The sequence below is a fragment of the Aristolochia californica genome, unplaced genomic scaffold, assembly GCF_029961685.1.
Source record: "Aristolochia californica isolate CCGP_79_NKW_82.1479 unplaced genomic scaffold, dmAriCali1.0.hap1 SCAF_16, whole genome shotgun sequence".
NCBI lineage: Eukaryota > Viridiplantae > Streptophyta > Magnoliopsida > Piperales > Aristolochiaceae > Aristolochia > Aristolochia californica.
Window position 1 is genome coordinate 22,021,196 of NW_027181837.1, and position 25,808 is coordinate 22,047,003.

The 25,808-nt window shown below is 38.3% G+C and overlaps 4 protein-coding genes and 1 long non-coding RNA gene across 8 annotated transcripts; 3 read left to right on the forward strand and 2 right to left on the reverse strand.

Moving 5' to 3' along the window:
* Positions 1 to 274: 274 nt before the first annotated feature.
* On the forward strand, positions 275 to 1,604 carry LOC137953873 (uncharacterized). The gene is made up of 2 exons (XM_068801411.1): positions 275 to 544; positions 1,337 to 1,604. The coding sequence occupies exons 1-2, from the start codon at positions 364 to 366 to the stop codon at positions 1,480 to 1,482; spliced, it is 327 nt and encodes a 108-aa protein (XP_068657512.1). The 5' UTR covers positions 275 to 363; the 3' UTR covers positions 1,483 to 1,604.
* A 988-nt stretch (positions 1,605 to 2,592) lies between these two features.
* Positions 2,593 to 8,845, forward strand: LOC137953858 (tRNA-specific adenosine deaminase TAD2). 3 transcript variants are annotated; one of them, XM_068801387.1, is made up of 9 exons: positions 2,593 to 2,801; positions 4,692 to 4,757; positions 5,208 to 5,248; positions 6,842 to 6,908; positions 7,026 to 7,185; positions 7,280 to 7,376; positions 7,866 to 7,969; positions 8,054 to 8,098; positions 8,439 to 8,845. In XM_068801387.1, exons 2-8 carry the CDS (start codon positions 4,692 to 4,694, stop codon positions 8,089 to 8,091), a joined length of 573 nt encoding a protein of 190 aa, XP_068657488.1. In that variant the 5' UTR covers positions 2,593 to 2,801; the 3' UTR covers positions 8,092 to 8,098; positions 8,439 to 8,845. The 3 variants fall into 3 exon arrangements, with proteins under 3 accessions (XP_068657488.1, XP_068657490.1, XP_068657489.1); XM_068801389.1 differs by having other exon boundaries at positions 7,869 to 7,969; XM_068801388.1 differs by having other exon boundaries at positions 5,211 to 5,248.
* Positions 8,846 to 10,156: 1,311 nt separating this feature from the next.
* LOC137953997 (uncharacterized) lies at positions 10,157 to 12,103 on the reverse strand. The gene is made up of 2 exons (XR_011112464.1): positions 12,021 to 12,103; positions 10,157 to 11,876 (listed from the first exon to the last, which is right to left on the reverse strand). It is a non-coding gene; the product is annotated as an uncharacterized lncRNA (long non-coding RNA).
* A 3,422-nt stretch (positions 12,104 to 15,525) lies between these two features.
* On the forward strand, positions 15,526 to 18,656 carry LOC137953181 (PLASMODESMATA CALLOSE-BINDING PROTEIN 3-like). 2 transcript variants are annotated; one of them, XM_068800441.1, is made up of 4 exons: positions 15,526 to 15,892; positions 16,667 to 16,906; positions 17,040 to 17,076; positions 17,962 to 18,656. In XM_068800441.1, the coding sequence occupies exons 1-4, from the start codon at positions 15,838 to 15,840 to the stop codon at positions 18,284 to 18,286; spliced, it is 657 nt and encodes a 218-aa protein (XP_068656542.1). In that variant the 5' UTR covers positions 15,526 to 15,837; the 3' UTR covers positions 18,287 to 18,656. The 2 variants fall into 2 exon arrangements, with proteins under 2 accessions (XP_068656542.1, XP_068656541.1); XM_068800440.1 differs by having other exon boundaries at positions 15,529 to 15,892; positions 17,959 to 18,656.
* A 4,064-nt stretch (positions 18,657 to 22,720) lies between these two features.
* LOC137954008 (major pollen allergen Ole e 10-like) lies at positions 22,721 to 24,619 on the reverse strand. The gene is made up of 4 exons (XM_068801587.1): positions 24,476 to 24,619; positions 23,286 to 23,621; positions 23,139 to 23,169; positions 22,721 to 23,050 (listed from the first exon to the last, which is right to left on the reverse strand). Exons 1-4 carry the CDS (start codon positions 24,564 to 24,566, stop codon positions 22,930 to 22,932), a joined length of 579 nt encoding a protein of 192 aa, XP_068657688.1. The 5' UTR covers positions 24,567 to 24,619; the 3' UTR covers positions 22,721 to 22,929.
* Between the last annotated feature and the right edge of the window lie 1,189 nt (positions 24,620 to 25,808).

Here is a 25,808-nt window from a genome sequence, read left to right on the forward strand (position 1 = left end):
CTAAATAAGCTATTTCATTTATCATTCTATTTATTTATATATGATATATCAATATACAATATTATCAGTATTTACTTATTTATATCTAATGTTGCTTTGGAGGAATTTGGTCATGACCCATTGGTTCGAAAGCTCACTCAGCTAGGTCAATTTAATTAGGTCTGACTTGCTTGACCCTCACCTGGGTTTTTGGGTTCGAGCGGTAGGGTTGAGTTTTCTCTCCGGCGTCAGGAAAACCCCGGGTCGGGCCTTGGGTAAGTTTAAAGGCAGACCGAGAAACCTGATCCCTCCCAGTTCCTCATTGCGGTTACGATCTTCAAAAGCCCTAATTGTTGCAGCCCTTCGCCCTTCTCCTCTGCGGCGATGGCCAAGTCTTTGAGGTGCAAGCGAGAGAAGCGTCTCCGCGCTATACGCAGAGAAATCGTACAGCCCTTCTACGACGTTAAAGAAGCGGCAAAGCTTGCCGCTCAGGAAGCTGCACTCAATGCCCCTAAGCTCCCCGTACCCTCTTCTAGTGCGCTTCAAGTCTACAAGTCCGATATGGGTATGTTTCTCTTTTCTATTTTCGCACGGTTGATTTTGGTGATAATCTCGTAAGTTATGTTGCTGATGGAATTCCATGCTCTGGGCTTGAGAAGAAGATTCGATATCATTAACGTTTGTAAAGTTCATTCTTGCTTCTCTATGACATAAATCTGAATGATTTGAAAGGAAACATATTATCTATTTTCTATACCCTCCTTGTCCATTTTTTTCTATGAGAAGTAATATTTCATTGTTGATTTTTGGCATAAATCATGCCAAAACTGCTGAATATATTGGAAAATTGGCTGCTTGGACTTGTTTCTTCAGACCTTCTTGAGTGATTTTCTTGAAATGCTAGATACAATTAAAGGTCTCGGATTTCTGTGAGAGTGTATGTAATTTTGCTATAACTTCTCAAACCTCTCAGGAATTAGATCACTGAAATTGCCAATGTTCCTAGCCTTTGTTGCTCTTTTTTAGTTTTTTAATTTTTTTGGTTGATGGGCACTGACAATGTTTCTGTGAATCAATACTACTCACATCTGCTTTTAGCTATTCAACTTCTTATTTAAACCTTAATAGTGAGGGGAAACTGTAATTACTACCTGAGCATAATCAATATGATAACATTGGATTGAACTTTTTGAATAGCCCTGCAACTCTGGAAGTTATAATGATTGAACCTTTAATATTATAAAACAAGTATGGAATTTGCTATGAAATTCTCTTACATAACCTGGTTGTCACTGAATCATGTTAGGCTTCTTAAATATTACCTGACTTTCCATTGCGCATTGTTTTTCCTGAGCAGAAGTAGAAATGGCTGACGGGACCAGTAGTGTCATGCAGAACTTGAAGCCTGTTGGCGGTGTTGGAAAGAAGCTGAAAAATAAGCTTAAGATGAAGAACAATAGGCGCAGGAGAAAAGGAAAGTTTGGAAAGAGAAACAAAATTTGATCAGACCATGCTTTTGTGTTTGTGTTGTCTTTTCTTTTTCAGCCTTTCCTAAGGCATCGAATTTACTTTCTTTCCCGCATGTAAGCTAGGAGGTTTTTTAAATGAAGAAAATTTTGTGTCCATCTTTTCTCATCCTTTTCTTTTCTCTTCTTCTGTATCTTTTTAGCAGATAGAATGAAATAATTACAAACCATAATTTTAGTAAAATTGGCTGTTAATAATTGGTGTTATTCGCGTTAATGCTGATCAAGGATTCAAAAACCCGGAAAGCTTCCAGATATTGGGAGGTTTCCATGCCCTTTATCTCTATTCTACGGTTTTCAGATTCTTCCTTACGGAGAGGCACCGACGGTGCAAAGATGAAGACAATTGAAAAACCTATGCCGGTAACAAACATTTCCAGCTTTTGTTCCATTTTGATTTCATGCCAGGACTGTTTCTCACCCAAGAACGCGTGTAGAGAAGGGGCGGAGTTGTTTGCAATCTTCATGTCTTGATCTCAACAACTCTTCACGATCCTAAAGAAGGAAGAACTAAAGCGTAGAGAGTAAAACGGCACCTGGAAGGGGAGACAAATGGAAGAAAGGAGACTGAGTAGAGGACTCGACAACCTTTCCGTCTGGCTTTGCAGCTTCCGCCCTTTCATGACCTGCAACCGCGGTTTTGAGACGCGCGCTCACAGCGGGCCGAAGAAGATGAAACCATTGTGCGAGCAACGAAGGTCGCGGAAGCAGGTTGATGAAGGGGTGGGAAGCTACAAAGTGAGAGGGAAGGGCGTCGGGAATTCTTGGATCCTCTTCCTCCCTGCGATCTCTGTCTTGGCTGCAACTAGCGTGAACAAACTGAGAGCGGCTTGGGTGTTTGTTCAAATAAAGGCTCCAAAGAACGAGGAACGTTTATAATGACCAAATTAGAAGTCTGATAGTCAAGTTTCCATCTAATCTCACTTTGTTAATGTAATATTCGGTCTCTTGAGAGCATTTAAAAGTTAACTTCTTCACCACATCATAATTGACAAAAAAAAAAAAAAAGACTAGACAAGTGATTCGGCTAAGTCATATAGCTTCGAAGCAACCGGGAAACAAATCGTCAACTTTTAGGAATTTCATCTGAAAACATGGAATTTGTCGTCTCTTTGCGCCTTATTATATAAATCTTCGTTGGAGAAACTAAAATAGTCCGCACATCAGCTTCCGTATCATATATTTGAAGGTTACTCTCAGACCCTTCAGTTCTCAACCTCCCAAACCTCGAGACGCCGTCTCGTCTTCGACGAGGTTCTGCTACCGGACGACGAATTCTTCACTGCCATCATACAGGTCCGTGTCTCAATCTCTCCCTCTCTTACTGCCCCATTTGTCAATCCGAGTGCTACGACTCTGTCTCTAGCTACTAGAACCGTGTGATGTTCTGTCTTCAGGCTCCCACGCCATTATCTGGTCCTCTTGTTTGTCTGAGGCTCTGAAGAGAATTCAATTCTTCTTTAGAAGATAGTTTCAGCTAACTAGGTGTCTTACCTGTTCGAAATAAGCGAGCTTTCGTGAGTATTGATTTTTTTGTTGGTTCTTCTATGATTAAGGGGTACAAAAAAAAAGAAAAAAAACACGTAGGTTGATGTTGGTTCTCCAATCTGAAGTCATGAGTCTTGGTTGTCATCCTATTCTCTTGTGGACGATAATTTTTCTGTGCTAACCATGGATAATTTTTTTCATTGTTACAAACCGTGTCCTCTGAGTTTCTGTCTGAAACTATGGATTTTTTTTTGTTGCTCTAGGTCAAGGAATGATACATGAAATCAAAGGGTAAAACTCTTTTATTTCTTCTTCGATGTTCGGTTGAAATCTGGAATGCATATTTTGCAATATACAAGATGAAACAACTGAATACTTTTCCATCACTCCTTTCAATTTTACTATCTTATTAACAAATTTGCCTATCAGAAAGTATTATGCCTGCATCCCATGGTGAATTTTGTGAATTTTTGAGTGAGAAAGTCTCACATTGATGAATAGCAAGAAAAGTTAATGGGTTGTAAGATTGAGCAATAAGCCTCCTAAGTGACTAGTCATTTTGGGATAGAATTGAGCTCCACCCTACAGTAGTATCAGAGCAGGATATGTGCATGGGCCAAGGCCGAGGCTTAGGTTATTTGTGTATTATGGGCTCCATGAGATGGGAGTTTGTGCCCACCTCTCAAGCCTGATATGTACAAGCCTGGACATGAGAGGAAGTGTTGATTGGGAAAATGTTCCACATTGAGAAATGGGAAGAAAACTTACTAAGTTGTAATATTGAGCAAGAAGTTTCCTAAGTGGGTAGTCATTTTAGGATGGAACCGGACTCAACCTAACATGAACAAACACTACATTTGCTCATTTCAAAAGCTTAAAAAACTCTATAAAAACTGTTTTGGCTGCAATTCCTTGGAATCTCTGGAAAGAAGAGAAGTGGGGAACATTTCAAGTCAATCAAGCTCCACTGAAACTGTAAATGGAATAGTTTATTTGGTTCTCTTTTCGACAGGCAAGATAATGATCCAGGGGTGACCTCTTTTCACATCTAATTCTTTCCTCTACAAGAAGAACCTTAAAGCCTACTTCTTCTTGGGTCCCTCAACCTTCTAATTGCTTCAACATTAAACTTGATGACGGTTCTAAAAGTAATCTAGCCCAGCAGGTAGTCAAGGCATTCCTGGAAATCAATCTCCTTAGCTTTTTTTATACAGGATGGCTCTGGATTTATTGATTCATATGAAGTGGAGGGTCGATCCCTCCTTCAAGAAATCAAGATTTTTAAAGTTTTTCATTAAGTCCGCTTCTGGTGGAAAGGTTCTTCAATAGAAATAAGTGGATCAAAGGAAAGTTCCCATGGAGGCTTGAGCACAGGTAGCCTTTGACCCCTCTAAGAAGATTGCTGTAGCTAACTCCATAGCTAATTTTTCTTGCAAAAGAGGGATTAGCTAGGCAACACCTTGTTGTCATCTCATCCGCCTTGTTATGACTTCCTGAATCTTCAGATAGGGGCTTTTGCATCTCCTTAAATAAACTACTTTAAAAAGGAGAAGAGAAAAAAAAGTCATAGCCTTGGTAAACGTTGGGATTTTTTTAATTTTTTTTTTTGAAATAGAAAATTTTTTGGATCTTCTTTTCCAATTGACAGTATGTTATTTTACTTCTTCACTTTCTAAAGAGATTTTTAGTTTTGTTCAGATGGCCACAGTAGCAGGAAAAGATTCGATGTCTACTTTATCTTTCATGGGGCTTGCCTTGGAGCAGGTGGTATATTTACTATCATGCATTTTAAAAAATAATATAGTTATAATTTTCAGGTTAATAATGCTGCATTACAGACTTTAAGAATGTACTCGTATTTACTGAAATAATTTGTTTTTTCAGCGTCTTTGTCTAACTTTGGTTGTTTGTTGACTCAACCAAGCTTTTCTTTCTTTCTTTTTTAAAATAAATTATGATTCTGCTGGTTTAGTGTTGGGCAATCAGTTCTATCAATTAGGGAAACTCAAGCTTATTTTCTCAATTTTAAGCATACACATGTGTTTTGAAATATATTCATGGAAGTTTACTTGTACATAGTGAATAAATTCCGGTTCTTCAAGACTTCTCAACTTCTAAAGTTGTAGGAATTGGTGAACAAATCTCAAATTTTTTTTTTTTTTTTTTGTGGAATCATCTTAAATTTTTAACTTTTCTAATTTATTCTTCTTTTAGCAGGCAAAATTTGCCTTGGAGAATCTTGAAGTCCCAGTTGGGTATGTTTGATTTAACTGCATATCTCATACAGTGTTTCTCATTGTGCATACTGCTGTAAAAGGAAATATTTATCCATCAAATTGAATGGGAAGTTCTCATGTTTTGTCGATTCTCAAATTGTAAATTACTTTAGAACTGCTTTTGTTTTTTTTCTTTTGGCTTGGAAGTAAGAGAAGAAAAAATTGTTTGGTGACTAGTGGTCCTTGATCTGAGTTTTGGAAAAAGGCAGACAAATATGTCATCGTTGGTGTTTTGAGTATTGAAGTGCAAATCTTCATAACAGACTGATGCCTAGCTCTGAAAGTCTTTTTTTGGAATGGGTAATTGCCTTGACAATGATTCTGACGTAGTTTCTTGAGAAACCGTGTAAGATTATACAGATATGACCTTGTGGGATTTATCTAATGTTGTCCCCACTCTGTTGACAGTGACTCAGATTTGTCAATCACATTTTGAATTACAGATAATCTTCTGCATACCCCAGTATTCTGTTCCATTTCTGTGATTGTTGTAGTTCTCATTGCTCCTTTCTTTTTTTTTGTTAATAGTTTGTCCAACAACTACAGCCTTTGTATGTAGTAGCCATTTTTGTTTGCCTTTTGTGGGCTGCTAGAACTTTTTTTTATCTCTATTGAGGAGGCTCTATTATGTCTATGGTTGGGTTGAGCCCAATTTCATCCTAAAATGACTAGCCGCTTAGGAGGCTTATTGCTCAACCTTAAAACCCAATAACTTTTATTAACACTTTTCAATAGGGGAACTTTTCTCACTCAATGCTCCTCCTCACGTCTAGATTTACACATAACGGGTTTGCGACGTAGACACAAACTCTCAACAGGGTACACAATACACAGACTCTCACCTTATGGAGATTACAATACAAATAATGTGATTTGACAACATACAGATAACCTAGATAGCACAAATTGGTCTGAACCCACACATACATTCTACTTTCATACCATTGTTGGGTTGAGCCCAATTCCATCCCAAAATGACTTAACAGGCCTATTGCTCAACCTTTTTTCCTATTAACTTTTCTTAACACTTTTGAATGTAAGATTTTTTTCCGACTCAACATCGATGAAGATCCACTACTAAATGTCACTTTTCCATTTTAGCCATTCTTAGAACATCTCAAGTCCTGATGATATATTTCCTCACGAAATTCTTTCTTTACAATAACAGAACTGATTTGAGGACAGTAATTCCATCATACGATCTAATTTCTAAATTTCTTCCGGATATGTTGCAATTGTTCTCCCAGTTGACAGTTAAATCAACCCCAATTGATGCTTATAGTGCCAATTGACAGTGAGCATTCTTACTGGATATTCCATGAGTATTTGTTGAATTTAAAGAATCAGAACTTCCATGGTGCTGCAGAGAGAAAGGAGCACTTAAAGTAGAAGGAAATATTCTATAGTTGCCTGTTGTCCTTTCATGTTTATGAAATGCATTCAGTACACTTATTTTCCATCTGTTTGTACAATATTTAGTTTCAGGTTTATTTGCAATGTTCTTTTTGAGCTGTGATTATACATGATATAATTGTTCTGCTAGTCCTTATACCTGTGGAATTATCTGACCAGTTGTGTAATCGTGGAAGATGGAAAAATTATTTCATCGGGCAGCAACCGTACAGCTGAAACACGAAACGTATGGACATAGACATAGGTTCCTTTTGCTGTAAATAGAAATTGTTGTTGTTAACTGATCATATTTTTCCTCCAGGCTTTATTTGTTTACTCTTATCACCTGTCTTTTCTTATACAGGCTACAAGACATGCAGAGTTGGAAGCAATTGATGTTCTTCTCCAACAGTGGCAAAGTATTGGACTTTCACCACTCAAAGTAGCAGAAAAGTTCTCGAGATGTGATCTTTATGTCACGTGTGAACCATGTATTATGTGTGCGTCAGCATTATCCATACTAGGTTTGTTAATTCAACTAAGGTTCTTTGTAAGGGCCTTAATTTGTTGAGGAATACTATATAATTAGTTTTACAATTCTGTTTACCTTTTCTCTAGGAATTAGAGCCGTTTATTATGGCTGCTCGAATGATAAATTTGGAGGATGTGGATCAATCTTGTCTCTTCATGAGAGTAGTTCAGATCAATTAGCTAGGTTTGTCTCAAATATCTCTAAAATACTTCAGTTGATATTTATTCTCTATATTACTAGCAGTGGTGGGTGTCTCTTTGAGACGTCTCATGTCTTGGAATATGGAGGTACTGATACGATACACATATCTGTTATATCTTGCTTATTTTTGTTGAGTTTCTGGAGAAGAAAATCATTTATCGATTGTTGTTAATAGAGTACACTTGGTCTCTATTTATAATAGAGAAAATACATTAAGTTGAGATGTCTTGGATGAGACATGTTGAAAACACAAAATGCTCTCCTCTGATTGCAGAGCTCTTATGAAATATCACCCGATAGATTTAAAAATTATCTCCAGATACAATTAATCCATCCCATTTATGTAGCATATGAAATGGATCCATTGAAAACGGTGATGAAAAATGTGTGCTTGGATAAAAGTATAGTCTTAAAATCAGACAAATACATCTCTAATCCTTATGCAGTTGGCTAAAGTTTTCTTCTTGACAGTAGTAAAGGTTTTGGACAAAAGGGGTATAAGTGCATTGGAGGGATCATGGCATCAGAAGCTGTCTCTCTTTTACGGAGTTTCTACGATCAAGGAAACCCCAATGGTATTGGTAGTTTTATCTGAATATGCATTTAATAGTACTTCTTTAATTATTAGTTATGTGATTTTTTACTTTTTCATTTTTCAGCTCCAAAGCCTCATAGACCAGTTCGGATCTCTCAGTGAGGAAAAAGTAAGGGTTAAAACTTCATTTATTCCCATCTCTGTGAAGAATTTGATATTCATTTTTTGTATGTTTCTGTGGAAATGTATTGATATTTTTCCAGTCAAAATAGATAAAAACTGAAGATACTAAGTATGAAGTTGTATGGATAAATCAAACCTATTTTTTGGTTCTTGTGTTTCTAGGGAGTTGTTGGATTTTCTATAGGAATTATATTTGTCCTTATCGCTATGAGTGCTGGAGTGGTTTAGTGAAACTGCTTAGTGGGTCATTGAATCTGATTTATGGCTTCTGTGTAATGAGATAGGCAGTAGTCGCACTCACATCTTTGTTCTTTATTTATGTGCAGATCTCATTGCAAGCTTACAAACATAACCAAGTATTTGAATGCTACGAAAACCAGAGCGTAGGGAAGGCCCAGCTATGGCCATTTCCCCATCCTAGACTGTTGAAAATCTCCATCAATATCTTTTATTATGGTGCCTTGCTTTATGATGACCTCTGCTTTGCTGGAACCTAACATGCAGCAGCCCATCCTGCAGCAGAATTTTCTTCCCTCTTAGATATCTGCGCAGTTGTATGCTTAGGACAAAATGTTTTTTCATATAAGCAAACCAAATATATGCCACACAGTATGATATGGTGAATTGGGTGTAAATATAAGCGGAGAGTTTTTGGGAGTTGGCCAAGGAATTCCAACTTCATAATGCTACTCTTTTCTTGTGTACTCATGGTAGGCCAAAGAGGCTTTGACGTGTTATTTTGAAGCCTTTTTTTTTGTGTCTAAATTCCTAGCATTGGACATACCCAGTGAAATATCACAATAACAGGATCATGATCAGTTCATTTCGTGACAGGAGGAATCCTATTAAATCTCATGACATTAGATTGATTCAGACATATGAACCCCTTTGAGAAATGAAGGTGCTGAGAAACTTCAATCTGACAAATGAGTTCATTCACAGAACAAGCACAAGAGACAAGCAATGTGATTTTTAGCTTTAGATGGTTCAATCTGTGCATCTTCAAGTCAAAACTAGAGTTTTAATTACCATGAAGAAAACTCACATGAAGTGTCGACATATTGACAAACAAGAACCAATTATTTGACTTTGAAATGCATGGGTGGAACTGAAAGGAAATGTCCGAAGGCATTAAGGATAACTTGTTCATATTGAAGGTGCCGTTGGGCATCAACTACTTGAGAAAGTGATATTGCATTATAAATATGGAAGAGTGGTCTCTTCTTTCTCAGCAATGCTAAGTATAGAGATGAGACAAAAAATTTCACTTCTCTACCTCATATGTCTTGTGCTGCTCATTTTAGCCTTACTCCTGACCAAGGCCATGATCTTCACAGGTATGTATAACCCATTTATATAATTGAAAAGGATTTGAACCTTGCTAGAACTTTTTTTGTCCTTGAGGCAGTTGAGTGTTGTTACTTTTTCTTCTCCTCCTCCCTTTTCTTCTTTTTGGTTTTCTTTCTTGAGATGGATAGATTTTAAGATCTTAGTGTCTGTGTTTGTCACCAGTGTAGGACCAAAAGGATTGGAGCCACGCAGATTGTTGCGGTCATCACCGGCAGATCCGAGACCCCCTATCACAAATGTCGGCAACCCCACTAGCCCCTAGCAATTGGCTTTCCTGCTTCATATAAGACTTTTGAGTTCGAGTCTCGTAATCACATAAGAATCAGATGTTAAATGGTGTTTTGGAACTACACTAAGTGAAAGGTTTTCTGGATGTTTTTTTCTGGGGTGCTCGTGTCTTTAATCTGCTACTGCTTTTTGTGCTTAGTGAGAAAGTTTGATGAACCAATAAATGACTTTTGATCTGCAGGCACATTAGGTCCATGGTATCACAATTTGGGACTGATACAGGTGGCTGGAAAAAAGTCACTAGAGGTTGGTCATATGCATTAATCTAATTCGAAAGGTCAGTAATGGCTTGGGTGACAAATTAACGGGTTAGGTCTTAATGAATCAAAAGGGTAGAGTAATAGGAAATAGAAGGAACAGGGTCTGTCCCTAACCCGATCCATCATCTCCCAAATCAACATTCAACTAAGACCAAAGAAGATCAGCCATTGTTTTTATATTTTAATGTCAATGTTGAGATTTCAATAAAAGAATGAGGAACCAAAGAATACTGAAATCCCATTTTGCTGCCAGAAAGTAGAATATCAAAAACTACAAAGTGGGCCAACCCACCTTTACTTCTTTGTCTCTTTTTTAGTCCTTCATCAATGTCAATCATTTTCACCAAAGTTAACAGATTCTGTGTAATATGGCTAGCCTCACTGAGCAATTAGAAGCACTTACTTTGGAAATAGTCGACCTGTGCTTTTAATTCCTCTTCAAGCCTAAACGATGAGAACCTCCCACCATTTAACCGATCTATGAGAGTAATATTTTCTTGCCTAAGAGAATTGATTTCAACTTTGTAATGCTCTTATCTCTTTCCGAAGATTTTGTTCCACTCCAGTTGCAATTAACCAACCCAACAAAATTTTGTGCGGATTGTGTGCTCATTTCTTCATGTAGTCCTTGTTGCAACCTCGAAATCGTCTTCTCTTGTTCATTGCATTTCCTTTGTGATCCTGCAACAGCTTTATGCAAATTCTTAATTTCATTTTCCTTTTCTTTATAGCTTCGAGCGATGTTGTTCCTATCAGACTGCACATCTTTAAATTGGCCACTTCCATTACCGTTTCTCTTAATCTCTGTGCTCTTCAATTGGAACTTTTCGAGCTTGAAGGACCATTCACGTGATCTTCTATCCAATTACTTTTTCCAAACTGGCCTGCAATTCATTCTTCTCCTTCGCTAACCTCTTTGTTCTTGAATCAAGTTCATGCTTTGCAGGTTTAAGTGATTTTCCTGCATAGCCTCTCTGTTTTCGACTCTGTATTTGACTCAGAAAACCAAGTTACGCATCTCGTATGTGATGTTAACATTTGGCACCTTCCCCTCTTCAAGCTGTTTACACAAACCCGCTGCCCCTTTCTTTGCAATTCCATGTCTACTTCCACTGCTTCTGTCAAGTGTGAAAATTCATAGTGTATACATTCTGGATCATCCCCACTAAACATATTTTGTTCTTCAAGTGTTGAATTCACCTTAATAAGATACCTTTCTGTTGCTCCATAATGTGCATCTGACGATCGAGAACTGTGTTGGGGGAATTCATTTGAGTGAGTTAAAGGATGAATCTCTGAATTCTCCTCATAGATGTCTTCCACAGCAGTAGAAGTTTCAGTATTGAAACCTTGAGATTTAAAGGCACACTTCTGAGGAAAAATTTCAGTTAATCTTTCAATTATGCTCCGGGCAAGCCTTTGAGAGGAAGAAGGTTGAACCTCATCTCTTGCCTGATCCCTGGAATGTTGAAGATAAACATCTCCAACTTCCACATCTGAATGGGACTTCAAATGCTCACTAGTCTTTTTGGGAGGTTGGTTCATCAGACTGAACCAGTGGTGGATACCTTGAACAAGGAAGTAATCTGTTCTCCATTGGAAGATCATCCTGTCCAGAGCATGGAGTTCAATTGGGAAGTTTCAGTTTTGGGTCTGGTAATTATTTCTGGTTGCTCTCCATCAAAGTCCAACAAGTTGGTGTGACCGGAGGTTTCTCCCAGTTGACCTTGTGTGATGGTGGAGCTGGATTGCTGCTTCCAATTACTTGACCCAGAAGATCGAAAGGAAAATATCTCTCTAAGATCTTGAAAAATCTCTACTAAACTCTTTCCTTGAATAGAGGCTGAGTAGAACTGCCAACAGGAACTGTACAAGGATCAGAGAAGAGTAAATGAGAAACAACCAATATGTGTGACAGATGAGCATCACATGTATATCTTTTAGAATACTATTTAAAATTCAGATTTGTGAGAGTCTACAGAAATATGGCTTTCACTTATCATTCAGTACCTGATTCAAATTCACGAAGAGAACATTTATGGAAGCAGAATACACAGCCAAGGAGAGATCCCTTTAAAACCAAAAACATGATATGAGAAACAGAGAGGGGAATCAAAAGCAAGTCTACAAGAAAATAAGACTAATCAAAGATGAAAAGAAAAAAAATTCCTGTCACATATATTTTATTTTAGAAAAAAAAATACTGAACCTTATACAGACCAGAAAAACAGGAAAACAGATTCTGAAAGTAAGAGAAAACCATATTTTTTGTCAAGATAAATATGAAGGAACGTTTGACAACAAGAAAAGCAGCAGAAGAAAGAGAATTTCATGACAGTATACGGTACAGTAGAGAACCAAACAAAGCACCAAAAAACGAAGAGAAGAGGAAAGAGAGTATCTTATCATCCTCGCACTGTCGCACACGACAGGCTCCGGAATCTCGCCTGTTTTATAAACATCAAATCAACTGCCTCGTACAATAAAATCTGAGAGCGGAAAATTTCAATTTACCACAAAAAAAAAAAAAAAAAATCGTACAGACTAAGCAATGATTTTCACTATGGAGTTTACCGCGTTTGAAATTGAAATCGTTCGAAAATGACACAAACGTCCGCAACTCAAACAACCCAATGGATCAGTGCTTCAAACATAGGAGTTATGGAAGGGTTTTCGCAAGAATTTTAGTTGATTTTCTGGTGAAGACGAAGAAGAAGAGCCAGTTATGGCGGGTATTCTTTTAAAAAGTGTATTTATATCCTCTAATTGTAGTACATATTATAGGCACTTTGGGCACCTAAAAGGTGTTATTTAAAATATAATCAAATTATACAATATTTTAAATTAAAAAATAAATATATTTAGATATTTGATATATTTATCTAATTATAGTTATTTAGTTTATTTTCATGTTAAATACCATGGAGGCGCAAAATTATAATTCTCTTTAGAACTTTGTGGTCATGAGTCATGTTTAAGGGACGATATGGAATAAAATGGACAAGTCTAATTTCACCAAAATATAGGATCTGCGTTCTCCTTGACGAACCCAAGGTTCAGGTCTCCCTTTGACGAACCTGGTTATCCATTGTTCTTTAATCCTCTCCTCCACTCCATTCAGTGAACACTCCATTCCTTCGTTTTTCCCTGTGAATCACCTTGTGGGATCTGGGACCATAACAAATGCCCTTGCTTAGATGACTTAAAATGCAACAAGAAAAAATCATATTTTGAATTAGGCAAAATGAAGGGCATAATAAGAAAATTATATTCATGATAATGCATTGATTCTAATGAACACGTATCAATCATTTTCACTAGTTTGTTATTTTGTCCCCCTACGTATTTACCCGTGTATTTTTCTATTTACTTACAGGTAATTGAGTAAACAAATGGAGTAACATACATTATAATTGAAACGGGTAACGAAAAATAATTAAAACAACCATTTTTTCCCTCATTTTAGTTCACTTGTTTACAACCCTAATCTCAACAAAGCTATTTCTTCAACAAAATAGGAGTAATTTTTTTGTTCTAATAATACACCCTAAGATGAAGCCAATTGCTCCCTCATGTGGCCAACCTCATATGAACTTTCAAGATCCTCCACACTTGATACTTAAAAAGGGACCTATTATGCTAAATCTCCCCATTATCATTGGCATTGGCATCACTCTATAAAAGAAATCTTTTCACATTGTAGGGAGAATATTTTAGACTTGATCCCCTAAACCCTAAACCCTAAATCCCCTTCTTTGAAGAGTTTCATGCCCTAATCCCCCCTTTTAATGTTCCAAAAACCCTTTGGGTAAGATAGTGATTAAAAGAGTAGTATAATTTCGACCATATTTATTCACAATTAAACTTCTATTTAGTTTTTATTTTGTTATTTTAGAGGAGTTTTTTACTTAAATTTTTTTGGAGCAGAAATTAAAATCACATTAGGGGTTGTTAATTTTACCTGATTAAGTAATTATTCAACCGAACTTATATAAGAGCAGATATAATAGAATGCATAACAACATATCTGACTCTTATAATATTTTTATCTAATTTTTATTGTTGAGATAAATATATGCATAAAATAGATTTATCTTAAATCACAGATCCAATAAATTATTTAATAAAGTTAGAATGAGCTTATACTCTTAAAATTATACAGTATGATTACAAGTTTATCTGCAACTATTGTAAGGTATAATGTATTTATAGTGTAAATAATCGAGCGCCTAAATATCTTATGTTGTATTAGGACCTTAAGTGTATCAAGCATGACTCTTCGACTTCCAAGTTGACTCGTGACTGGGGTGGGTCGGACCAGATTTTGGACAAGGTGAGTTGAGTCATAGAGAGAGAAACTCTACTTTTCTGTTCTAGCCGAATCCTTTCCAACTCACCCCGAACCCGATCATTGGATTGTTAAGTCCTAATCGACTTAATTTTTTGTCACACTTAGAAAACCCTAGTTTCAAGCCATACCATATGTCACACACTACAAATTTTTAAACAAAAACAAAATGTATATTGATAGTTTCAAGTTTCTAGGTGTATTAGGTGATGTGTGGACTCATATAAGGTTTCCTAGGCTGATACAACAAGAGACATTCAAAGAAAAGGATTGACTCTTAGAAGAAAAAAAGAAAGAAATCAAGTGATCCCAAACCCTTCAACCAAGATTCACCAAAGAGTAGGATAGAGCAATCTTTGAACCATTAATTTCTCCACAAGTAAATGAATTGAAAACTGAGGAATATGAGCACCACAAGTGATACTATACTTGGAGAGGACATGTCAAATATATTTTTAATGTGGTTATTATTGACTGTATTATTCGGTATTTCTTGCAATTGAATACTTCAAGATTTAATACATATTTACCTGAATATACGATGCATAGACTATATGAAAATACCATGTTTAGGGTTTCCTGTAAAGGGCTTTTCTAATTAATTTTGGATACCCAATACATTATGTATAATTTATGTGGTTAAGATACTTTAGTTTAATACAGTCTGTATCTTGAGTGAGAAGAAAAGAAGAAGAAAGAATTACAGTTAGTTTCAAGCAAGCTCTCCATCCCAAATCAATAATCTACGGACTTGAATGAAAGCTAGCAGCAAAATTTCAACAAACCCATCATCATTCATCACAAAAGGAGGCATATTAGCCATTGTAAAGTAAAAAAACATCGGAAAGGAAATCAGGGGTAGATTAGTACTTGATCCTTCCATTCCAGTCTTACCAGATGCCCTCCCAAAGCATCTTCCAGATCATCCCTGCAACAATCCAATGGTGAATCGGTGATGCACTATCAGGGAAGAAAAGGACAACGTAATGTTGAGCAGACAATGACAGCACATCACAGGAGAGAAAACGAGAAAAGAGAACAGAAGGGCGGGGTCCATCTTCACCAACCAGGTGGGTTAACCTCTGATCCCTGCATGGGTTTAGGACCGTTTAAATCTCTGCTCTGCTCGTTGCCCCAGAACACTCCTCTCTCGGGAGAAAATAAAGAAAGGATAGGGAAAAGTAAAAAAAACAAAAAACCAAAGAATTGCAGAAACAGACACCCATCACTAGCATATACATCACCTCACCTCACAGGCTCTCGCACCGTCGCACGCTTTATTCTCTAGAAATCCCTATTCCCCACAAGGGCTCTCTGTCTTTTTTCTTGTGTTGCTCTACTCCTCTTGGAAAGCCTGCTGCGGCTTTTTTCACCTTGTCTAGATTCAACTCGACTGGCTCTGTCTCTCTGCATCTCTGGTTGGGAGAACTTGTTGATCTTTTTTTTGAGATTTCTCTCTCTTTCATTCATTTGTCACTCATGGCTGCTTTACTGATTCTAGTGCTCATCTTGGGCATGGTTGGTGCCAATTCTGGTGAGTTTTGGTGATTGGAGTTTTTGGGTGTTTTTTTGTTCTTTCTTCTTCCGTGTCTGGATGTTATTTCACTGTTAACATTTCTTGATTTTCATTTATCCATGTTATGGTCTGAGATCTCTCTTTATGTTTCTTTTTCACCTGATTTTGATTATTTTGTGGAGTAATTTTTGGGTGTCTGAAAATGGGTTTTTCTTTTTATGGTTTGCTTTCTATGAGCGGTAGTTAGCTGCTGGAAGGTGGAGCGTGGTCTATCAGTGAGATTTTTCTCTGGGGATAATACCTTTTTCTTCTTTTCTTGCGTTCTGTGAAAATGGTGTGCAGCGTTGTGCGCGTGAAGGCCTTTTCATGAGGGATGGTTTTGGCTGAAGTCGGCTGCTCATACTTAGTTTCTGGGATGCCAATTTTTTTTTCTTTTCATGGATTTATCTTTTATTTTTTTCAGATTATATCTTATCTATTTTAAGTTTCTTCCTCCATTCAAGTGAAGCTGCGCCTACAAGTTTTCTACGATTTAAGTGGGATTTGAATCTTTACTAGAAATCTCAGTTTCTTTAAGAGGATCCAGATAACTTCTGTTTTTCTCATCTTTCTTTACAAAAAAAAATCAAAAATCTGCGACCGGTGTTCATGTACTAGTTGTGATCGTCTTCTAATCCTTCCGTCTTGTTTGATCTTCTTGCGAAGTTCCTGGTTATTCCCCATTAAAAGTCATGTTTTTTTCTTTATCTTACCCGGTTAAGTTCTAATGTCTTTTCTGTTGCTCTCTTGAAGGTGCACAATGGTGTGTCTGCAGGACTGATGCGAGCGACACAACTCTTCAGAAGACTTTAGATTATGCTTGTGGAGCTGGGGCAGACTGCAAACCAATTAGTCAAAGCGGCGGTTGTTTTCAGCCCAACACAGTGAAAGCTCACTGCTCTTATGCTGTTAACAGCTATTACCAAAATAAAGGCCAGGCTACAGGAAGCTGTGATTTCACAGGCACCGCCACTGTTGTAACAACTGATCCGAGTAAGTTCCAAATGGAAATCTACCATTTTCTTTCTCACCGTCATTTGAAAAAGATCTATTGCTGTAGCCTATAAAGAACACAAATTACAAAGACTGAACTTTTTTCGCCTTTGCTGGCTTGTCCTTTTTGCAGGCACTGGTGGTTCTTGCGCCTACCCTTCAAGTGCCAGGTGTGTTTGCCTACTTTCATCCCTTGTTTTGCATTTCACTTTGCCATTTTCTAAAAGAGATCTCTTCATCACTCTTTTTTTTTTTTCCTTTTGAGGTTTCCATTTTTCCATTTTTTTTAAAGGAGATCTTTAAATGCAGTTATTCTGCCTCTTCTTCGTCTTCTCGTTGAACAATGAAATCTTACATTTCCTGTTTCCATTAAAGCGTGTAATCATGGAAATTATAGTGTTAATCTGCTGTGCTTCACCCACCTCTCATACTTTTTTTCTTTTTTGGTGAAGGAGGTGATTTGTCTTTTTGGGTTTCGTAGGATTTTTTAGATGCCATCGTGTTAATCTTTTAATAAAATTTTCTCGGTGGATGATCATTTCTTCTTTCTTTCTGATAGAGAAAGTACTATGTCCTTTTTTCGAGGTTCTCCTCTCCTCTCATTCCTTTTAAAATATTTGTACATGTTGATAGCTGTCCAGTAGAATCCGATGCCCCTTTCCATTACCCATCAAGAATTTACTTTTTCCAGTTCCTTCCGGTGTGATTCTGTTCTTGGGGAAAACAAATACTTCTCTGTTTAATGTTAATAAATCTCAATTTTGTTTTAAATACGTAAAGTATAGTATTTTGGGGGATATATGTTTGGTGCAAAATTCCTGATTTTTTCTCACCTGACGTACTTTACTCACTGGTATTCTATTCATGGGTTGGATGGATTTCATCTTGGCCTTTTGTCCTGGTAGTTGCCACTTTGCATCTGGTTTGTTAAGATGTATCATCCGCCATTTTTGTCGACAAGGGGGAATGAGATATCACCCCAAGAATTATTTCAGTTGCCTGCATTTGAAGAATTGAAGAACTGATCAATTATTATATTCCTTCTTCTTCAGCAGTTCCACACCGACGACTGGCACCCCGCCGTCCGGCATCCAGACCCCAACAACAGGCGGCACCCCACCGGCTCTCACCCCGCCTTCCGGCATCCAGACCCCAACAACGGGTGGCACCCCTGGGTTTTCTACACCACCCACTACTACTAACCCTGGAACATCAACTCCAAACACCTTCACCCCCATAGGAGGAGGCATCAGCTCTGGTCTTGGTCCTACAGGCACTGGCATAACCACTGACCAGAATGCAGGCGTTCTTTCAAAGATGAACAAGGATCTTCTCACTTTTGCCCTCTTGGTGTCAGGCATGTTTTGCTTGTGGGCTTAAAGGGGGGAAGGAAGAAGAACAAAATCTGCTCGCTGAACAGAGAAAACACCTTGGCAGGATGAGGGGTTGGCACAAGATGGAAAAAAGTGGGAAGTGGAGATGCAACTACAGGGACTTTTCTATTCTACTTGTGTCTGTTTTTTTTTTTTTTTCTTAATTTTTTCCTTTTCTTTAGCTGAAAACTGAAAGGGGGAGTGTCCAAAGCACTCTGTTGTGGGATTTTTGCTTCTGTATATGAGAGGGGGGCAGGCAAGTAGTTTATATTCAAATTTAATGAGACTTTGGCACTTCCCTTTGTTAGCTGTAGGAAGAAGTCTATGTGAATGTTTATGTTTCTATTGAAAGCTCTGTTCTCTGTCTTCCCCATCTCTATCTGTGAATTCTGCTTCTCCTTGGCTGATGTGAGATGTGAATTATCCATTTAATCTACTGTTGGATGTTTCTACATGCTTCAGTGGAATTTTCCTTCTTAATGCGTTTATATTAATCAGATTGTGACTAATTAATGCATCCACCACTAAATTCAACTACTTGATGGATTCAAGTGTTCCGATTTGCCTGAATTCATCTTTAGAATTTAATACAATAACTGGTTTTGGGGGTAATTCGATTAATGCTCTGTGGTTGTTAATAATGAAGAGGGGCCTTCGTTTGTCCTGGCTTTTGAAGTGAAAACGATCGCTATTAATCATCCAAAGTGGAAAAAGACACTCAGTGGTCTGGAGATAATCCTGGAATAAGATTCCATTGTCGGAGGCTATCTCTTCGTCACTCCCGGATTTGTGAGCGAAAAAGAAAGGAATGCTTGATAGTACAGAACTCTTTAAAAAGAGGAGAGGGGATTACTGGCAGCTTTTATCACTTGCTCCGTCTTTTTTGACTGGATTGCCAGAAGGTTTCTCGTTTTTACAGTCGGGAAAGAGGACGAGACATGGGTAAAAACCCTGGTTCTGCCTCATGAGTGTACAAGGCAAGAACAAAACCGCGAAACGCCTACCCATGATTCTGCCTCATTTTGTGAAGCTATCCACATGCAATGCTCTCAAGGGCTTTCCGGAAAGGAAGACAAAAAGAAAACCTGTTTGGCTACCATAACAAGCCAAAGGTCGGTGGCATATTTCCCTTTTCTTCCGTTCACAAAGCTGAAGCAACGTAAAGAATATGTTCGTTTCATTCTTTACTTTCTCTCTCTCTCGTCGTGCCAAACCACCCAAACTTCTTTCAAACCTGCACATGCAGTAGCTTAGCTTTTGAAACTTTTTTTCCTTTCTAGATGTATCATTGGTGTTTTGCTTTTGTTACGTGTCGCTCGTAGGCCGGTCAAGATGCTCTTGTTAATCGGAATAACAATTGGACAAACTATTTACTTGGATTAACCCAATTTGTAAAGTGGGAATACACCTGTTAATGTTATGATATGTCTCAAGCCTGAATTGGGGGGAAAACTCCAGAGGTAAAAGCCTTATACCTCAGCGAGTGTGACAGGGAAGACGAGGATATCATCAATGTAGACCAAGAGGTGGCAGTCTTTAGGCCAAAAGGCATGATTTTTAATTGGTAATATGCATTGGATATGCAAAAGGCTTTTTTATGTCTGTCCTCTTGATGGATACCGAGCCACCAAAATCTGACTTTGAGATCAAACTTTGACAAGGTTCTTGTTTAGCTCTTACGCTGGAAAAGAGCCAGTCGACTGGGCAAGGGATATTTGTCATCTACTGGGAAATTAAATGGCTGGTAATTCATAACCAATCTTCATCAGTCCTTCCTCTTCCTGCATCGCATCAACCAGGACAATTCCTTTGATTACTGGCGATTGTAGAGTGCTTATGTTGAACTGATCATTAAAGGGTGGTATTTATATAATTTAAAATAAAAAAATAAGTTTTACATACAAAAGATAAATATAACATAAGACAAATCTGATGGGATCTTACCTGATAACTGAAGGGAAAGGATTATGTTTATCCCTTATCACTGGACTGTAAATTGGCACCCTTAAGTCTTGAATCGTTGCCTAATTTCCACAAAGTGGTTAGTTGAGTGGAGAGACAGACCAACATAGGAGGTGACCATTGAGAGTGTGGGATCTCATGAAATATATCCAAACCGATGAGAGTATCTTTGCCTTTGAGATCCGAGGACCTTGTGCCTGAGACTCTATAGTTCGAGAATAGCTTGATCGTGTCTTTTCTTTATTTGCGGCTTTGAAGACTTGGTAGATGGAAGGATTTTCACAAATTTCTTGGTAAAATGTCAGGTTTGGCCAGACAATCAAAGCACGTATAGGAGAAGAAAACAAAAAGAGCCGAGTAGAGTCAGATATAGGTGCACACCCTTTGAACTGAACAAGAATAGCTTGGCCACAATGAGGTATACTTGAAGCAGAGTTGAATTCAGCAATTCCTTATGCAATTTCTGCATAGAGCATTTGTTGGACAATCAAAATTTGTTGTTGAAAATACAATTACATAAAAGATCAAATTGGTAGACCTCATGCTGATTACAGAGACGAACTGATACAACAAAGGAATTGAACTAACCACTGCAAATTTGTTGCTGATAATCTGGTCATTCTCGCCCCAGATGATTAGAGTCTCCTGTTTTAACTGTTTCATGACAGCTTCTGTTCTAGTAAAATCTGCAAAAAGCAGACTCTACCTAGCAACAAAAGCAATAAGGAATAGATGATTTTGTTATAAATTTTCATCGTCAGCAGATGGGAAAGGTGAAAGAACTGTTACAAGGGCTCCTTTCTGTGAGATTGGCAATTAATAATAAACCGACAGAGTTCATGACTCTGAAAAGAATACGTACAGTTTCTGAATGATCAACAGAAACAGTCAATTGCAACAGCAGCACCAAGGCTTTGGTCCAACTAATATCACACTTGGAAGCCACATCACATGATGGAAGGTTTTCTAGTTAGTAAAGAAAAACAAGTGAGATGAATAGAGAAAAGTCATGAATTGACTAGAAGGTGGCACACAAATGAAATGGAACTAGAGTAAGTAAACAAGAGAGAGTTCAACCTAAATCAGAGAATCCCCAACCGAGAATGTCCAGAGCCCATGTCTCCAACCCTGCATTCTCGAGCAGTGGGTATGTGTATCTCCATTCTGAACAGAAACTGTGGAGCAGTAAATATGTGGGGTCAATTTTAGCTGGAAAGAAGGAGGTCTACTATAAGATGTTTGTGATTTTGTGTGTTATTACTTGGTTTCAGACAATTAAATTCCTTCAGTAAGCTAACAAGAAAAGGATAACTAGTTCAAGAATTCGATAAGCAACCTGTCAAATTCACGAAAAAGAACAACAGGGTTGATTCCACCTTGGATCAATGGCTTCACACGACTACTCATAATGGGAGTCTCCAAGAAGCTAACCTTCATTAGGACAAAAATTATACTGAAAGACCATCAACTGTTTTTCTTTTAATTAGCAAAGACACGGTTCAGAAATAGTTCATAGATTATTAGACTATTGAAAGTGTGACAAGAATACAGTAGAAGTACTTGAAAAATCGCTTCAGAAACAAAACAAAATATATGACCTCTGCTATTTCTACTTAATTATACTGAGCAACTCAGACTAGTTAGAATGTACGAGGTAAAAATAATAAAATGGAAGAGATATTGACTGCCTTATTCAACCTGGGAAACTTTTACAGTTAGCAACGGCCTTGGGTTTGAAGTAGAACTATTTTCAAACAGTTGACATGCCTGGCCACTGAAGGGACCAAGCCTTCTTGTTTCCTGCATGTAATCCTCACATCAAGCATCTCATCTGACACCATCATATAAGTAACAAGCACACAAGTCCAAGAAAGATGCTAAACACAAATGACGAATATCACCATGCATTTTCTTTTAATTGTTTCCCCTGTCACAGAAATTTGGCATAAACATGGTTGCCGGTAAGTGAACTGGAATCCATTTTCCGTCAATGAACAGAGCAGCTCGCAATTTCAAGCAGTTCAAACAGGAAGAAACAGAAATTTTAAACTGATTAGGCAGCGAAAAATAGGATAGAAACCGAAGTCTATAAATGAATAGGCGCATCTAATGTTAAATTTAAATATTAATTTTATCTTTCTTCTTTTATATTTATTTATCATTCTTATACAAGATGTTAAAAATTACACGTTGCGCCTTGCGCCGTCTCCAGTCAATGGAAAATTGCTGACGCCTCCGAGCCGCCTTCCTTGTGGCGGAACGAGGGAGTTGACTCTAGTCTCCAGTGCTGCGTGTCAAACTTGTGCGCCGTCGCCCATTAATGCATGCACTGGACCACTACGTTTATTTATATGACTCGGTCACTAAATGGGTTCGGTTCGATTTGACATCAGATTTTGATTTATTTGGTCTAATTCGTCCGGACTCAAACCGGACCGATATGGTGGACTAAAAATAAAACTACTAAACTGCCCTCAAAGATGAAAGATTCTTACAAAAATGAGGAAAGATGATTCCAAAACCCAACCAAACGAAAGGAATTCCCAAAAAATCAATTAATCACTGATCGCTAATCTGCGCACGGATGCTCATGATTAACATATTTCTCCTAAACACGTTCGATACACCCGCACTAAACCCACAGCTTCCCGCGTGTGTAGGATGACCTGTACACCACCACCGCGCATGTTAGATCCTAACAGTGCTCGTTCCAGTTTCCAAGTTCCGAAGCAGCTGCAGCACAGTCCCGAAAAGCATCCACAAGAAGAGACGCCGATTGTACAGTGGAGATGACGACGAAGCCACCGGCCTGTTAACAAGATTTCGTAAAAGAGATTAATATCCTGGAATCTCTCTGATAGATCGCAGAAAGAAAAATCTGTACAAGTTAAACGTACCCGGAATTGGGGTAGAAGCAGGACCCGTAACCTGCAACAAACGAGATTCAACAATGGAGCGATCAGTCGGTCTTAATGTCCGAAAGCATTCCCATTGCAGAAATAAACTCGAGAAGTTCGAAAATGGGGATGGTCTAATGAGCTTACTTGGGTCTCTGGTGCTGAGGGAGCCGGTTCCGCCGAAATTGCAGGCGATGTCGGAGTTGCCGTTTTGCTGGTAATAGCTGTTGAAGGCGTAGGAGGCGTGGGAGACGAGGGTGTCCGGGTCGAAGCAGGGGCCACCGGCTTGGATGGGGCCGCAGTCGGCCATGCCGAGCCCGCAGGCCCAGTCGAGAGCGTTCTGTAGGTCAACCTGGGAGACTCCCGGCAACGCGACGCACCAGGAGGTGCCGCCGAGGAAGGTCGTGTTACCCTCCGGCGGTGTGTTTGTGGTGAGCGGTACCGTGGATTCTACTTTCTCGTAGGACGTTCCCATGGCGTAAGCTGGAGATTTACGTGGGAAACAATCAGAAAACACAGGTCTGAGTTGCAGCTTAATAGCCATAATTATTACGAATGGAATTTTAATTTGACTGTTAAGCAGCTACAGCCATTAATAAAGAAAGAAAAATATGGGGTTTGAAAATGAGGACAAAACGAGAAAAAGACAAGAATCCGGTTTCTAGGGAGGGGTATCGCATTTGCTATTTTGCAGTAAGAACTCGGGAGAAGAGAAGGAAAAAGCTGAAGAAGCAGAGCTGTCACTGAACGCTCTCGTCTCCCTGAACACTCTTGATCATTTCATCGCTGAAAAAGGGTAAGACTGGCAAGCACAGAGCTCTGTCAATGAATCAATCACTCTCTCTCCTTCACTCTTCTCTTCTGTTCTTGAGTTAAATAATTGCAGTCACAAGTCTTTATCAATAATCATGCAAAGGGAAGTCTCTTCTCTCGTGAGAAAACAAGAAACGTGGGGATTATCAGACCGCCATTAACGCACAGATCAGCTTGAACTCATTAGCCCACCACTGTAAATCAAAAACATGGCGCAACCCTTAGAGAAGAGAATGGTGACATCAATATGGGTGTGAAGACTGAAGACAAACTCCCAAACAGATTAAGCGTCCGTTATATAAACCATCTTTCATGGAGAATAAACACGTCGCAAGAGAGCCATGAAACATCGAGCTTTATATAAACGAAAAACAATAAAACATTCTTGACTAGATTCTTCACCAGAAAACGATAAAACATTTCGTGTTTCGGATTAACCAGACGAGTGTGCTTCACCAGATTAAAGAAATAAAAATTCTATAAGAATGGAGAGGATAAGACGAAGAGAAGGAAGAGCAACATACCCAGATAGCATCCGAAAACCAGAAGCCCGTGTAAAAACCAAAATCTCTGTCTCATTGCAGAAGCCTCCCTCCGCTGATCACAAGAAACCATTTGCGCTATAATAGTTTCTATTGAAGACTCAACTCTGCTTCACACCTGCTCTCTCTGCCTCTTCTCTTCTCTCTCTGAACAAACGTTCAAACCCGGAACCTCCTCTTCTCCAGCCTTACAAGGTATAAATGCAGAAATTTTCAGTTTCAGACGTTTCCAGGCAGCCCCGTCCTCTTTTTCCCGTCTAGAACATACTCTCCATTTTTAATTAGTTTCTCCATCACTTTTATGGAAGCAAATGTGGTTTTGGTAAATGGTTTTCAAAGCTTTGGAGCACTTGACAGCACATGTTGGTGATTCATATTAAATTCTTCGCACAACCCAGAATAGTTTCCCTGTTAAAGATCCATTTCCAAAAAGAAAAACGAAGTAATCTCGATTTCCGAAAGCTTAGAGCGATTAATTTTCTCATTTATTACAGCACCGAAGGAAGAAAATGGCTATTTGTAACAGTTGCAGCGGGGCAGGAGAATCCAAGAATGCCCGTGGCAGTGGTAACGAATAAAATCTCTCCTGTACTTAGCAAAAGCGAAGGCTTGTCGTTCCAAACCGATTTCCGAAAGACATTCTTAAGCAGTTAAGCTCTACAAAAGAGGGATTAAACAAAAGGAAGATGAAACATAATTAAAATATGATTACGTTTAATTTAGATTTCAGAGCGGTTTTCAGGGAGGAAAACCAGGCAAACACCACCCCTGGTTTTGCTCAGGCACTGAAGTCACTAATGGATTCTTTTATCAGCCAAAGTTGATCTTATTGCATCAGAATGAGCTTCACTTTCCTCAACCTGATCATTCCCATCTCAAATATGGTTTTACTACTCGCCCTGGAACTCCTCCAAACCAAGGAATCCCCCGATTCCAGTCTTTATTTACTATATTATGACAAAAATATGAGGAGGTCTTAAAGAAGGAAGCAACTGTGATTTCCAATTCCCATCCACTTCTATGCCTTCCCTAGTGCACGGGGAATTGGGAGCATTCTTCTTCCATATACTTCAAAGGATACCTTGTTTATTAAGACAAGAACATTTTGGTGTCCATGTGTGTGTTCACATGCTGGGTACAACCACATACTTAAGAAGATGAAAGAGGAATCTTTTGAGTCTTGTTCAATTCAATTTTTATTATGGGGGGCTCAGAACATTTGAAGCTGGGGCTTTTAGGTCATGTAAGGGTTTTCCCATATATTATATCAAATGAAAACAAGTAACAATAATATGTTATGACGGTTTTCTTATTT

Excerpts from the sequence above, each read along its gene's own strand:
- LOC137953181 (XM_068800440.1), top strand. The coding sequence starts at position 15,838 with ATGGCTGCTTTACTGATTCTAGTGCTCATCTTGGGCATGGTTGGTGCC. Across the intron at positions 16,907-17,039 it reads TGTTGTAACAACTGATCCGA|GCACTGGTGGTTCTTGCGCC; the intron begins GTAAGTTCCAAA and ends TCCTTTTTGCAG. Across the intron at positions 17,077-17,958 it reads GCCTACCCTTCAAGTGCCAG|CAGTTCCACACCGACGACTG; the intron begins GTGTGTTTGCCT and ends CTTCTTCTTCAG.
- LOC137953873 (XM_068801411.1), top strand. The coding sequence starts at position 364 with ATGGCCAAGTCTTTGAGGTGCAAGCGAGAGAAGCGTCTCCGCGCTATA. Across the intron at positions 545-1,336 it reads AGTCTACAAGTCCGATATGG|AAGTAGAAATGGCTGACGGG; the intron begins GTATGTTTCTCT and ends TTTCCTGAGCAG.
- LOC137953858 (XM_068801387.1), top strand. The coding sequence starts at position 4,692 with ATGGCCACAGTAGCAGGAAAAGATTCGATGTCTACTTTATCTTTCATG. Across the intron at positions 7,186-7,279 it reads GTCAGCATTATCCATACTAG|GAATTAGAGCCGTTTATTAT; the intron begins GTTTGTTAATTC and ends CCTTTTCTCTAG. Across the intron at positions 7,970-8,053 it reads CGATCAAGGAAACCCCAATG|CTCCAAAGCCTCATAGACCA; the intron begins GTATTGGTAGTT and ends TTCATTTTTCAG.
- LOC137954008 (XM_068801587.1), bottom strand. The coding sequence starts at position 24,566 with ATGGTTTCTTGTGATCAGCGGAGGGAGGCTTCTGCAATGAGACAGAGA. Across the intron at positions 23,622-24,475 it reads GGTTTTCGGATGCTATCTGG|CTTACGCCATGGGAACGTCC; the intron begins GTATGTTGCTCT and ends GTAAATCTCCAG. Across the intron at positions 23,051-23,138 it reads TGCTTCTACCCCAATTCCGG|GCCGGTGGCTTCGTCGTCAT; the intron begins GTACGTTTAACT and ends TCTTGTTAACAG.